The following is a 15,105-nucleotide window of genomic DNA, read 5'->3' on the forward strand; positions in this document are numbered from 1 at the left end:
TTTTTTTTTTTTTAAGACTTAAAATGGAGACTTGGCCATGTTAGTGACTGATCTTCTTTCTGTACTGCATCTACTGGGAAACGTGGGAAGACCCAGCCCCAATCGTTTTCCTGATAAAATGTCCAGCAGCACCATGATAAAAATAGCCCCCATCTTAAACTGACCCTGACAATTTCTGTGTGAACTGTGCAAATAATTCAAATCTACCTCCTTAAGGAGTTATTTCTTTGTTTTTTTTCCTAAGTTGATTATCACTTGAGAGAATATTATAAATTCTAAGTTTTCCATTTCAAAATCAGGTATGATTATTTAGCACTTATATATGTCCTCATAGTTTAAGGCCTCTGTCTTGTTAATTCTCATGATACTAATAGGAGATAAGTCACACACATCATCTCCCGCGGTGAAGGGTTAAGTCACAGACCTGGGGTGTTCAAACCCTGCATGTTTCAGAGGAAGGCCCTGCGGGAGGATGAGGCCTTCTACTGGTTCTTGGAAGGTGACTCTGAGTTATCATTGAGTGTTTCTATCTAGCTGCTACTTGGTCTGCTGCATTCTTGTGTCCCCGGGGTGGGAGGCTGACAGCTTGGGCTGCTGTGTGTCCCATTGCTGTGCCCGTGTGCCTGAATTGCCATGCAGCTCTGTATCCAAGCTCAGGAGAGATACTATGGTTTGCAACTTTTGTTTTCACATATCATTTCTGGGAGAATGAAGTGCTCCCCACGTGATTCCACTGGGAGGGGACACTTGGAATCTCGGGCCTGGTTTCTTTCACACTTTACTCCATGTACCTTTTGCCTCGGAGATCCTGACTATATTCCCTTGCTGTTATAAACCATGAGCACCTGAGTCCTGTGAGTCCTTCCAGTGAATTGCAGAGTTTGAGGGTGGGCTTTGGGTCTCTGGCCACAGCCAGCCAAATGGACTCTGAAGATCTTTTTTTAGATGGCATATATCATAAAAAATATAAATATATAAAAATATCACCCCTTGAGGCATGATTCATTAAAACTCATTCATTACATTACATTAAAATATTGAGAAAGGTGTATTTGCTAAATAAGCATATGTTTTGCCTATGCTTAAAGAACTTGTTTTCACCTGCCCAGAAGTTTTTCTTTATTACATATTCTGTTGAGTCATAACGAGAAATAGTGGACTTGCCCATGGATTTGGGCAGATTGCTTTGTGTGAGAATGTGGTGTCCTATCCTGCTGTGTTTCTGACATTCTGACGTTTGCAAAAAGGCAGCTGCTGAATTGTGAATTTTTCTTTTGAGTTAAGCTGAAAGAGCAATGGGGTGCAAGCCACATAGGAATAGAATTTACATTAAACTTTGTAAAAAACCTGAGATGTTTAGGGAAAAATAAGAACAAGCAGTAACTTTTCACATAGTAGAAAAGACTTGCCTCAGTCATCCCCAACTTACTTGATCACCACTGAAACTAGTTTCTTCGCAAAACTTCAGTGATGAGAGTAAAACATCGTGAACTGGATGGGAAGAAGGAGTCAGAAGGTGTAGGAAAGGCATTTATGGGAATAGAGGAACCAGAATCAGAATCACATATGTGAAATGGATCCCCTGAGAACCATGGAAACAAAACTTCATGGAGCTTGAAATAAAATGGAGGAGACAGAAGATGCTGCAGGTGGATAGCAGAAACGGGCAGATAGAAATGTGGAAGAACACAAGAGAGACGCCAACAGCCTCTCATGACATTTTCTCTGTAGAATCCTCTGACTTTCCCTAGACAGCTCTTTTAAAAGCTGCTCTGGTTAATGTTAGCTTCAGGATTATAGAAATGTGCAGGCTAACGAGCAGAGGTAGCATAAATATGGACAGAGAGCAATTTATTTAGGAGATTTGTATGTTGCCTTCAAGGGGAACGAAAACAACTTCGTCAAGAGAAATTGAACTCAGCTTCTTTATCTGACTAGAGATGGGCCCTCTACTTTGAAATGCACGTCACGTCTCAGCATCTCAGTGGACAAACTGTTGATGGAGACACATCTTGGCTATTAGCAAGTAAGCTGCTGCCAGCACATGTTTATTCTGTGTCTTCGCTTGATAGATCTCATCGAAGAATGAGTGAATAAAGCACCTTCTCCCTGTTATTCTAGGGGAGCAGATTCCAGAGCGCGTGTCTGGAATCAGGCTGTGCTCAGGTCTTCATTCATCATTCAGGGTATTTCTTCTTATAAAAACAATTGAAATGACGGAGGTGGGGAGATGAATGGCTGTGGGGCATTGGTACTTCTGGAATTTCTGTTTTTTTCACAGAAATTATTAAACTCAGTATACACTAAATTGGCTGTCTGTGCTAAATTTTTACTCTGTACTCTATGGCAAAAAGGCAGACCAACGGTTCTACCCACATCCATCCCTTAGTTAGTTACCCTGTTTGAGCAAAGGGGTTTTTCCTCTTGGGCCTGCTTACAGGATAGGCAGCAGTGACATCTGTTCACGCACATGTCCCAGACTCCCCAGCGTGAGTAGGATCTTTCCAGTGTGATTCTGTGCTCTATACACTCTTTGGGCTTCAACCCACTCATGGTCTGGCACCTCCTTTTCAGATACTGTATTTCTTTACACACCAGAATCTTAGTATCTCCCTTGATGCTAAACCACTCCAGTCCTGGTCCACAGTAGGGCTAGGACTCAAGCGACTGTCTACTGTGTAGGGATGCCGTCAGCCTGGGAGAGCAAAAGGGCTGGATCTGGTGATGCCCGGACTAGGAGGGAACAAGCAGTCAGGGCCTCTGGATAATCAACTTGGGTTATGTAGAAACCCAGCACGTATCAAAACTATCATGTGAGGGGCCCTCCCTACTGAAGCAAGGGGTTAAAGTGCAGTGCAGGAAAGCTATAGCAGCCATTGCACCACAGTTCCATCTCCAGCCAGGGAGGTGACTGGCGTGGCCAGCAGACCTCTCCTGTCCCACCCACTGCTTCCCTTGAAGCAGTGTACTTCAGTACACCTGCCTCTTCTGCTCCCCACTCTACCTCTGGTGAGTCCTCTCACCCCCTACTTGTCTGGCTTGCATCCCAGTGTTTGTATGCACAAATAAATAAATCTTAAATAAAACTATCAAGTGAAATGTTTTCATTTCAAGAATGGAAGAGGAATTTCTGATAGGGTGGGGGATGCTTTGTCTTGATTCACTGAGAAGATGCAAAGCCTAAAACCTTTAAACCATCATGCTCCCTTGGGAAAGATGGTAGAGGAGTTTCTCAGGTGGGCTTTTTTTCTCAATCAATATTTAATGAATATACAATTGGTTCTCAGGTCTGAGCACAAATCCCCTTAGTTTCAGAAGCTTATGTGAAGTGAAAGAAGGAAATGAAGAGAGGAGGGGGTTGCTGGTGTTGGTAAATTTCATTCTCAGTTTGTCACCTTAACTGAGTTAGGAAACAGATTCACATCCCTAATTCACCTAATTAAGTAAATGAAATTATAGCAACCCGAGTAACAAACCGAATAACTGAATGAAATAAACTTTATATATGCTAATAATTGTAGGCTAGACATGTTTGTAGGTTCCAGTTTGGATGGATGTGATGTCTGATGAGGTGGAAAAGCCAGCCCTACTTTCTATGTTTGTCAGACTGTAGTCTGGACTTCATTTTACAAACAACATGAGCCATCCTGAGGCATATTTCTCAACAGCCTGGGGGACAGGAGAGGGAAATGCATGGAAGCTCCATCCAATATCCTCATCATTCAAAGGCAGAGCCAAACTCACCCCCAGGCTCTTTCAAACAATCAACGCTTTGTTTGGCAATTCTGATCTCTGTGCTGCAGGAGGAACTGGACAGCCCAGGTCACTGTGATATGTCCTTCGCATTCTGTCCTAAGCAGTGGAAAGTTAATGCCACTGCTCCAGCAGTGTGGAAGTCTGACCTTTATAACATTCCTGCAACAGTCCCGGGTGCGTTATTCTTACCTATTCTGTCTACTGCTCCCTGGAAGATGGGACTTCTACTAAGAAATGATGCCAGAAGGTCCTCAGTGGCATCCCTTCACCCTGGCACAGTAACAACGACAGCAAGATACAGAATGAGCAAGCTCCTTTAATCTACTCCAGAAATTCTTCTTGGCTACTGTGTCTCCACCAACCTAGTCCTTTTTCAGTATGGAAAGTAATTTTCTACTTATCACCCAGTCTATTAATTTTCCAAATAATCTGTTCCAAAAAGGAGGGCAGGGTATTAGCACCCAGGTTAATATGCCTTGTGATGGGCATCAGGACAACTATCTCCCATGAAATGTAGCGAGTTTATTGTGACATTTGAGAGAAAGGCCAGTGGCCAGAGGATAGTGGTGATAACGTTTTTGAGAAAATCCATACTAGGTGGGATGGAGTAGTCAAGGCTAGATGAAAAACTCCTTAAGGTAACTGTAAACATGTAACATATGAAGAAATATCTGGTCCTTTCATTATATTCACGCTGTTGGCCTTTCCCAGCGATAGTTAAGGACATTAGAATGGCTGTATAGTTCTTCAACATGTCATCTCTGAAATTTTAGGATACTCAATGGCCTTTACCCATATCAGTTTTAATGTAATCATATCTTTAATATACAAGTAAGAATCTCTTGGGAGATAATATATGTATCAACATACATGTGGTACTTGCTGAGTGAAAAAGCATTTCTTATATATACAATGGAATATTACTCACACATGAAAGGGTTATCCTTTGATTTGTGACACATAAATAGACCATGAAGTTATGATGCTAATGAAGATAAGTCATACAGAAAGAGACAAAGACCATGGTATCGCTTTTTATATGAAAGCTACTGAACTTGTAGAAACAGAATAGAATGGTAGAAACAGTGTTAACTCACAGTTAGATCATGAAATCTAGTAGACATTATAGTCATTTCCCCAACAATACTGTGTTACCAATGGCAAATGTCATGAGACTAGATCTTCAGTTCTCTCACCACAGAACAGAAATGATAATTCTGTGATATGATAGAGGTATCAACCAGTACTATGGTTGATACCTTGGTAAATGTGTCAAGTCAATACATGGACACCTGAAACCTGAAATTTGAGAGGGCAGCTGGTGCCCAGCTGTGCAGGGTCTCCTAGGCCATATTCAGGACCTTGTCACTTCTGCAAATGTACCGTTTTAAGCAGGGCAGTGTCAGAATCTGGTTTGGATTTGGAAAGATTAGTTCTATGTGATAAAGTGCTATGTGATAAAGAATGAACTGGGGAGACCAGTTGGGAGTGACTGTGGAATGCCTTCTCGAATAGATATCTGTATTTATAGCTACTCATATCAGTATCTCTGTCTCCTGATGAAGGCAGAGGCAGGCTTACAACTGAAATGTGCCTCTCTGAGATGCCTCGTGGGCCACAGAGTAAATGGTTGAGCATGCACCCCCTTTTCCTATCTAGGGGCATCAGCAGCCATGTTCCTTTCTCTCTCTGACCTCGGTTTATGGTTTGCTTTCTGAGACCCAGTGGCACACGGAGTCCTGGATTCAAAGCTCTGGCTTTGTCTACCCTCTTAGGGTGAAACAGGGAAAATCCACCCCTTTCCACTGTACGACCCCACAGGTATCTGAGCACACAGAACGCACTAAATGGAATGGTGAGAAGGATAACACAAGCTTTCCCTTTCCACCTGCTCTACAGAATGAGGAACTGTTCATTTTTCTGTGTATGACCTGCTTTCTGAAGATGAAAGTATCAAATGACTTTGATGCTTCCTCTTTCTTCTCCTCCTCCTCATCAGAATCCCCTGCTCTGTGGAAAAAGCTTGGCAGTGATTGACAATAACCCTGATCTCTCTGGCCAGCTCTCCAAGTCCTGGTCAGGCAGCTGTTCGTGTCCTGCCAGACCATACCTTGAGCTTCACACAGGACCCCGTTGGGTAAATTCTCAGTTATGGATATTTCCACCAGAGTCTTGTTTATACCCTGGTGGCCTGAGGAGCTCAGATGTGGCTTGTTCCATCTGGACTTTGGTGTTTGCTGTCGTTTATTTCTCACAGCACAGCTTTTTTTTTTTTTTTTTTTTTTTAAGATTTATTTATTTATGCATATAGAACTGGGATGCAGGACAAAAATACAGGGACAATGAGAGACTTCACCAGAGACAGACCTGGGAGCAGAACAAGTAGATTGACAAAGTACACTGCTGAGGGGAGAAGTGGGTGGGTCAGGAGAGGTCTGCCACACCTCCAGGGCCAGGGATTGAACTGGCACTGAGTTGACTGCAGCCAGGTTTCAGTGCTGTGTCCTATCCATTGTGCCACCAGGGAGGACCCTCACAGCATAACTTTTATTTATTGAACCTTTGTGCTCAACATTTCAGGATTCTGGGAAAAATCTAAAAGAAACATTAAACTCACAATGCTGCATCACATCTGGGCCTAAGTAGTAGACTTGGGGTCATAATCAGCTCTGCTGCCTGGGAACCTTGCTTTGAAGCCTAATACAAGGTACTAAGGCAAACTGCAGTTTTCCAGCTACTTAAGTTCTTATATTTCATGACCCCAGAAACATAAACAGGGTAAAGGGGTAACAGTTCTGAAGAATAGTTTCACACGAGGATCTAAACTTTGGGGTATCAGCAAATGTGGCTTCTTACCCAAGCCAGAGTCACAAGTGTGCTGAGAAATTGATGCCCTGGACTCTGGGGTGGCTGGGCCATGAGATGCCACCTCTGGGCTTGAGCTGACTCCTTCCGTTGCCCCTGTGTGCACGGAGGTCTACACTTTGTGTGGCTTAGCACAAAGACGGCCAGATGCGACAGCCATCCGTGCAGCAGCAGCCGGCTCTCAGGATCTGCGTCCTCTGTGAGATCCAGTGAGGACCTCTGAACTCTCGATTTCTTATGCTCCCAAGTTGAACTAGTGTCTGCATGGGGCCAGCCAGCAGAGGAATCCTTCTCCATGCTGAGGCCTGCGCTCACTGCGCTGTGTCTGTGACCTATGTTGGAAGCAGGCCTTCTCTGGGCGCTGGGATCAACAGCATATGGTGGCTTTTAGGATCCCTCAAAATAGGAGGGAAATATAGGCTTAGAAAATATACTTAGAAAATATACTTCTAGTGACAAGGCTCTCACTCTCTATTAGCCAGTAACAGGGAGAAGAGTGTGAAAAAGAAAACATTCCTTTTTTCTGGCTTCCTGCCATAACCCAGTAAGGAGTCAGGTCAACTGAAATGTCTGCAGCCCTATGACAGTCTCAGCATCAGCGTCCCAAGGGGAACAATCAGATGGCAGCAGCTTATCTAGGCTGCATTTTTTAGTGTCACAGTTGCACCGATTACCCCTATAGCCCACAATAATTTGTTTGTCTAATATGTTTTTCATGCTTTCCATAAAGAATAATAGAATTTCAGAGCTGGGATGAACGTTAGGAACAAGTTCCTAAAACATCATGCATTTGATAGGTGAGGCGGGGGGGGGGGGAAGGAAGGGGTGAAGGGGTTCACTCGAGGTAACCTGGACCATTTGTGACCTGTCAGAGGTAACTCACGTGCTCCCCCACACCAGCTCATGGCAGACATCTCCCCAACAGTATTTGAGTTCAAGTTCAGTTCTAGATCTTGAATTCAAAGATATCTGTGTTGATGTTCCATATATGCTAAATGTCTTTTTCTCTTAAAAAGTTTTAGAAAAAAGTGATTAAAGAATTCTAGGTCTTTATTGCATGCCTCTTGGAGAGGGGATATAAATTCATTTAAAAAATAATATTCTGGGCCCTCCCTGGTGGCACAGTGGGTAAGGACGCACCACTGCAAGCCAGCCGTAGTGGCTTCAGTGTGAGTTTGATCCCCAGCCAGGGAGGTGACCCACATGGTGCAACAGACCTCTTCTGACCTGCCTGCTGCTCCCTTCAGCAGTGTACTTCATTGATCTGCCTGTTCTGCTCCCTAGTCTGTCTAGTGAAGCTTCTCACTGCCCTTGAACCTCTGGCCTGTACTCCATTTCTGTATGCATAAATAAATAAATCTTTAAAAAAAATCATGAAAAGAAAACTAAGATTCTAGGCTGCATATGCCTAACAGGGAAACTATTGCTTTTTCTTTACTAATCACACCCATCCCCAGCCTTTTTCATAATAGCAAGTGCTGTCATTTACCCATGAGGTATTGTATACGACACTTTGCAAGTATTTCCAACCCTCTCAAGAACCCTATGAATTGACATTATTATTATTTCCACTTTACAGATGAGGAAATTGAGGCTTCCAAAGTTTAAATAACTTGCCTCAAATAACATAGTGAGGTGAAGTGTGAGATGACTTCGTTTTATGAGTCCAAGTGCATAATCTTCCCACTTAGAAGTTCGTGTAGCTTTCATGCTGCACCTCACTGTGACCCAGAAAGACCCACCCTATAGCCCCTCTGTTTTGTGCAGAGAGAATGAACCTTTGTCTACCTGCAAAATTCTCCTTCCGATTCAGGTAGCAGCAGTGAGGCCATGGGGTTCTTCATCAGATCGGCGACTACAGGGTCCTTGGGTGTCACATAGAAGAAAGGAATCCCGGTGCTGTTGCTTATGGGGCCATCGCTGATGGGCAGGCAATTTCCAAATGGCAGTCCAGGGATCTAACACACACCAAGAAATACTTTATCCATGCAGCATTGTGGGCTGACCTTAGTGGGGAGTTTATCTTGTATTTCTGGACAAAGAACACAGCAGCAGGGTTGTGACGGGAACATGGTATCATCATGATTTTGACAGATCATTAGCTAAGTCAAAGTGGTTTCCAACTTGCCTATTCACCCAGTGATGACTCCAGAATTTCTACTGAGGGATTCAGCTGTAGCATTCTCTTTGAAAGGGCTGGCTAGGGGAATATGCTTGAAGCTACATGATCATAGCAAACACACTCATATAAAATTTGAAGATGGCCCTCCCTAGTGGCGCAGCGGGTTAAAGCACAGCACTAAGAAGCTGAAGCCACTTCCGCATGAGTTCGATCCCCGCCTGCCCCGGAGGTGACCACATGGCGCGGCAGACCTCTCCTGACCGGCCCGCTGCTCCCCTCAGCAGTGTACTTCATGGATTGCCCTGTTCTGCTCCCCACTCTGTCTCTAGTGAATCCTCTCACCCTACGCATCTCTGGCCTGTACCCCAGTTCTGTATGAATAAATAAATCTTTAAAAAGATAAATAAATATATAAAATTTGAAGTTATTTTGAAGACAAGAAATGAAATTTATGGAGGGGGGAAGATCTTCTAAAACTCACAGGCTCCTCCTGGGAGTTCCTACCTCTCTCAAATACTTGGCAACTTTGGGGATGAAATTTAAGCCTTAACTTTATTTAATATCTTATTTGGTCTTTGGACTATGGAAACTTTCTATTACTGTTTCATTTAGGTTCATACTACATTCCTTTTGTTGGCCCCTCCTTTTTACTATAGTCAATAACGTTTCATTAAATAATTCAGCAACTTACAGGAAATGGGTTTTTTAGTGTAAAGGAAGTCACAGCAACATGCTACAGTGATTTTTATTTATGATCACGCAGCAGAGTGAGTGAAATTCTCAGACACAGATGCATCTGTTCATTGGGTTTTCCCAAGTGGTTGCTGGATCCAGCATTTTGATCTTCCTGAGCTGTATAGTTTACAGAGTTCTCCACAACTCAGAGCTCAGGGATTGTCTTTGTCTTAGAAGTGTTGCATGACAATGTTTTAAGAAAACAATGCTAAGGAATCCTCCAAAATGGAACTATAAGTTCATTCACAGATTCTATTTTTCAGTTTGTCTTCAACTGCCCACCATCATGCTTTGCATGCATGGTCAATACAAAGAAATGTTCTCTGAATTTACTGTTTGGATTAAATGTCAATATTGTAAATAGGAACTCCTAACAAGAGAAAATGTTTAAAGTCAAAATATCTGAATATCTTTGGCATTTAGTCTTTGTTTCAAATGATGTGTTTTAAAATAAGTTTAGCTTCACATTTAAATTTCATATGTCCTTAATGTGTGTTTTAGGAGCATAAGAAATAATTGTAGAAGTCTTCTGGATGCTGTCATTACCCAATAGGCTTTGGATCTAGAGCTAAAGAGGTAGTTATTAATGCCATAATTAGAATAAGATGTTTTGATATATGTTTTATAACAGTTTACTTTTACATCATTTTGTACATGACATTTCGATATTTTTTAAAGCCAAAAGACCATGAAAACTACCTAGTCAAACAATTTCATCCATGAGGAAAGCAAAGTGAAAAACCCAGAGATTTAGTCACAATCTGTGAGCTGGTGAATCCCACAGCTGGGGCAAGCACCTGTCCTCTGGCCAATGACCAACAAGGTCTATAAAATATTAAGATTTTTTTGTTTCACGAGAAATAAGAGTTCGAATTATTTCCTGTAACAAAAACTTACATCTCTCTTACCACCCCTAAAAGCTTTCTGGAGCCTGTATATTTATGGGCTTCACATCTTCATCATTTATCCCATGTTATTTTGTCTCACTGGAATGTCTAACAGATAAGACATCTGAACTGACACAAAAACTGCAACTACCAGTTCATTCTGCATTTGTACACTATACACTAAGCTCTTTTAGACTTTGCACAGTAAACCTTTCCCCCCAAAGCCTGAGTTCTAGTTTTTAAAATATAAACTTCCACGAAAACCCTGGTGATGTCTGTCGCCCAGCTAGGGCTTCTTTGAGTGTCTGTCTGTAAATGAAGGGGAAGTTCGGGTCTACAGGAGAGGGCTGAGGACTGTGTGAAGCCAGAGGTGTATGTGTATGTGTGTGAGGTGGCAACGGTGTGTGTGTGTGTGTTTGCTCAAGCGCTAGTTATTGACTACTCAGGACTTCAGTCCCCAAGCCATCTGGAAGCCTGGTCGTTTGTCACCCCTCTTCCACCACCATCACTTAGCCGCATCACAGGAACACAATCTTGCTCCATCGTTTAACTATGTGACCACTACCCAATCACGCCCAATAGACCTGTCAGATCTGCATGGAAGGATGTGAGTAGTCACCAGTCTCCCTGTGTCTTGGGCACGCAGCCGCCCAAGAGCCAGGCCATGCGAGGCACGCACCTGCAGCGTCCTCTTGGCTGGGTGTCTTACCTTCTCGTGGGTGGACACGGTGGCCAGACAGCCCCAGGCGCTGGCGTGGGCCAGGAAGCGGGCGGTGCCAGGGCGCAACCTGGGGCCGCTCTCGCGCGGGTAGGAGAACATCCCGGGAGGCGCAGGGGGCGGCCTGGCGCGGGCGGAACCCGCGGGGGGCGGCAGGTGCGAGTCTTCCTTGTGAGCCGAGGCCGGGAAGCTCTGCTGCCAGATGCTACCGGAGTCCTCCAGCATCGCTGGCAGCGCTTCCTCGGTGGAGGTGCTGTCCAGTTCCTCTTCCACCTCGTTGGTGACGGCCCAGGACACCGAGCTCACGATCACATAGCCCGCGGCCGGGGTCAGCAGGGCGCTGCAGCAAAGCAGCCAGAAGAGGTGGGTCCCGGGCCGCACCTGCAGTTGGCCTCCGCGCACCGACATCTTGCAGGCGGCGCGCCCTGCCTGGCGGGACCGCCAGCAGCTCGCCAGCGGCCAGAGAGGGCGGCAGCGCCCCCCTGCGGCGGACGCGGGGAGCTGGCCCCGTTCCCACAACCGCAGGACTCCTGGATGGGGTTCCCAAGCGCTGGGGGTGGGGTAGGGATGGGGAGGTGGAGGTGGAGGTAGGGATGGGGGTGGGGGTCCTTTCAGCCTCAGGCCACGCTGAGAAGTCAAGGCTCCTGAAGAAGGAGCAGATTCCACTCGACCGCTACGCGTGCTGCACCCGTGGTGAACAGGGTCCTCCTCGTCCTGTGTCCCTGGATGGGATCTTTTCCTGCTGGGTGGCTCAGGTTCTGCAGCCAGACGGTGGGCGGTCAAATCCTGGCTCAGAACACTCCTCCACTTACCAGCTAACAGTTCATTACTCCATTTAGACATTTCGCGTATCCTGCCAAGGCATTTAACTATTCTGTGCCCTAATCCTTCATTAGAAAGTGAAGTATGCAGTAGAACTTAAAGCGGTGAGGCAGGGGAGGGTTAAATCAGTACATTTTTGGAGAGACTTGGAACAGTGCTTGGCAAGAAGCAAATAATTATATTTTGTTAGACATAAAGATAGAGCTTGTTAGCATGTTATATAGGAGAAACCGACTAAACGGTGAGGGTGAAATTAGCACATAGCCCATTCTTTTGCCTGTAAAGACATTGGCCATTTTACACTTTACTATGACAGGAGAGAGGGAGGGCAAAGCGGAATGGGGTTGTTCACATATAGACGAAAATAAGTAGCCGCCTGCACCCAGAGAGAAGGTGGCAGGCAGAATGTGCAGGACATTCCATGCATGTACCAGGATTTTAAAGCATTTTTTAAATTGATAGACATTTGGGTTGTTTCCATTAATAAAGCTTTTATAGATTGCAAAATAATTAAGTTTGAGCAAAACAAAAATTCTGATTTTGGAGACTCCCTGGTGGAGTAGGGGTTAAGTGTCTGTTCTTTGGCTATCACTGCTGAGGTCTGAGTTCCATCCCCGGCCAGGGAGGTGACCCACATGGCACACAGACCTCTCCTGTCTCCCCAGCTGATCCCCTCAGCAGAGGATCTGTTTGTTCTGCTCCCCACTCTGTCTTTGATGGATCCTTTCACCCCTTGCATTTCTGGCCTGTTCCAGTTCTTCTATGCATAAATAAATAAATAATTCTTTAAAAATAATTCTTGAAAATTATGTAGTTTCTAATTTATGCTTACGGGATCCACAATCTGCCTTAGTAGGAGATATTTTTTTCGTCTGTAGATTTTCTGCCTGGTATCTAGTCCTCTTCAGATTTGTTGTGGATCTAAAGAAACTGACCTAGCACTAGACTACAGAGATTTTGGAAAATGTTACATTCTGTGGTAAGGAGAAGGTCCACTGTATACCCTACCTAACTCTGTCCTTTTCCCTGCCATTCAGAGCTTTTTTCTAAAGAAAGTCTTCTTAATATCCTCAATGCTTTCCAAGCTGGCCCCCCCAGACACCCTTTGAGGCGTGACCTCTTTCCGGACTTTATCTCATGAGGCTTCCTGCAGCTTTCCACATGTTGGCCCTTCTCTCCTCTTCCAGATCTTTTCCTACTTTTCTTTTCCACTCACTTGTGCCTTGGCGACCTCGTTACATGTAGCTTGACAAGCTAATTTTTCCCCTTTAATGCTTTCTTTATTTCTCCCAGTCATTGGGAAGATGAGCTCCATAATGATGGAGAAGCAATATTAAAAGCATGGACTCTGGATTCAATTAAATCCAAACCTTGTTCTATCGCCTCCTAAACATCCCTGAAAAATGAAGCCTTACATTTATCTCACTGGGCTGTGTGGTCACAGCAGGGGACATCAGATGGGAAGTATTTTAAGCTCAGAGATGTAAGTCCTCTAACCTTTGTATTCAAGAAAGGGAATGGAACATCCATTCCAAATTGAATCGAAAATTTGGAGGATATTGCAGACTTTTGGCTGTCTCCTCACTTCTGCTTCCTTTTGGGAGAGTGACTCATCTGATAGATGAGTTTGGGAAAAGGAACTCAATGTGCTGCTCAGTGTCTGTGGGGTTTTTCTTTTTCCTTTCCAAAAACTCTGTCCACTGTTATCTTCTGCCTTGCCTGAGCTGGCTGGACCCTGGAGGAGTATATGTTTGCCCTGTTTTGTGACCGAAGGAATAAATTCAATTGTGTAATTTAGTAGAGTACTTGTTGGTCAAAATTTTCCCAATTATCTTTCTGATTTTGATGTTTTATTTCCCACTTGGACCAAATGTCAAAAAAGACTGAAGAGGATGAATAATAATCATTTTCAAACTCCATCACATAACGTGTGCCAGGGCTTAGTATAAACTCAATAGATGTAGCCATTATTATTTGTGGACAGTTCCCCATGAATATCAAACTGGTCATTCACACTCAACTTTTGGGGGACAATTCTCTTTGGATTTCTTCCATTCTTCAGACTCCAGGTCTCTTAGAATATTCTTGATAAGCTAGATATTGTATATCCTTCTCAAGAAATTTAGAGACGCATTTCCTCAGAGACACTCCCAGTAGTAAAGATAAAACCCTTCCTTTTCTCTCCCCAGCGAGATTTGTTTATGTTTCAGGGTATTACCAGCAGCTATGAGAGGAACCCTCTCTCATAACTTCAGAGTTCCTCTCCATAGACCGTAACCCATGACCTTCATTGTGTCACTTGCATAGATGGGGTGATGGGAACTGATGTAAGATATAACATCAGATATGTACTGCAATAGGACTCTCCCAATAGCAAATTCTATCAGGTTAAAAAGAATACTGATAAATACTATATGTTTTCAGAAAATAGGCTGCAAGAATGTGGGTTTCCAACTCACTATTATGATGTAAATTTATGTTTCAGGACCTAAGTAGATATAACTTATATTACCATGAAGGAAAATTGATTTTTCTCTTTGTGTAAGCAGCACACTGATAATCACAATGTGCCCAGGGTGGGGCAGGGGGCAGGGTGTTTGTGGTTAGGGGTGGGGTGGGTGGGGAGGAGCTTCTGTCTGTGCTTTATGTCAAGTTACTTTGTAATAATGCCATCATGGATGGGGGTGGGGTATACTCTTGATCAGGGTTCACTGCTACACAGGTGACCTCGAGCGGCTCATTTCTGCCAGGATACTGTGTCCCTAGTGGAACATTTGGGAGTAATTATTTAGACATTATCACTGACATTGAGTTGAACTTGAAAAAGTAGATTCAAACAGACTGAAAACTCACTGACACTTCCTATGTCCACACCCTTTTCTAGTGCCCTCTGTATTTTGGTCAATAGGCCAGGAACATGTTGACACAAGCAGGGGCATGAAGTTGTGCTTGTGTGTCCCACTTCCCCTCTTCTGTAATGAGAACATGCACAAGCTAGTCTGTTGGAGGGAACTGGGAGCCACACAAAGGAGGGCTGAGTCATCCCAGACCAGCCAGCCCTCTGGTTGCCTATTAGAGGCAGCAGAAGGCTGTGTGGAGCCAGTGGAGGTTCCACAGCCCAGGTCAGCACAACAGTCCATGCCAGGAACAATCTCCAGTAATTAAAATGTCCAATCCAGTGCAATAGCTGAAATGTCAAA

At 44.2% G+C, this 15,105-nt stretch overlaps 1 protein-coding gene across 1 annotated transcript in view; it reads right to left on the bottom strand.

Annotated features, from left to right (window-relative positions):
* Nucleotides 1-11,491, bottom strand: part of CREG2 (cellular repressor of E1A-stimulated genes 2) — an 18,610-nt gene extending 7,119 nt beyond the window's left edge. The window contains exons 1-2 of the mRNA XM_004686171.2: nucleotides 11,075-11,491; nucleotides 8,410-8,579 (exon numbers count right to left, since the gene is read on the bottom strand). Coding sequence (XP_004686228.1) covers nucleotides 8,410-8,579; nucleotides 11,075-11,491 — 587 coding nt within the window. The remainder of the gene's footprint in view (nucleotides 1-8,409; nucleotides 8,580-11,074) is intronic.
* Between the last annotated feature and the right edge of the window lie 3,614 nt (nucleotides 11,492-15,105).

This window comes from Condylura cristata, unplaced genomic scaffold, assembly GCF_000260355.1.
Source record: "Condylura cristata isolate star-nosed mole 26May11 unplaced genomic scaffold, ConCri1.0 scaffold00020, whole genome shotgun sequence".
NCBI lineage: Eukaryota > Metazoa > Chordata > Mammalia > Eulipotyphla > Talpidae > Condylura > Condylura cristata.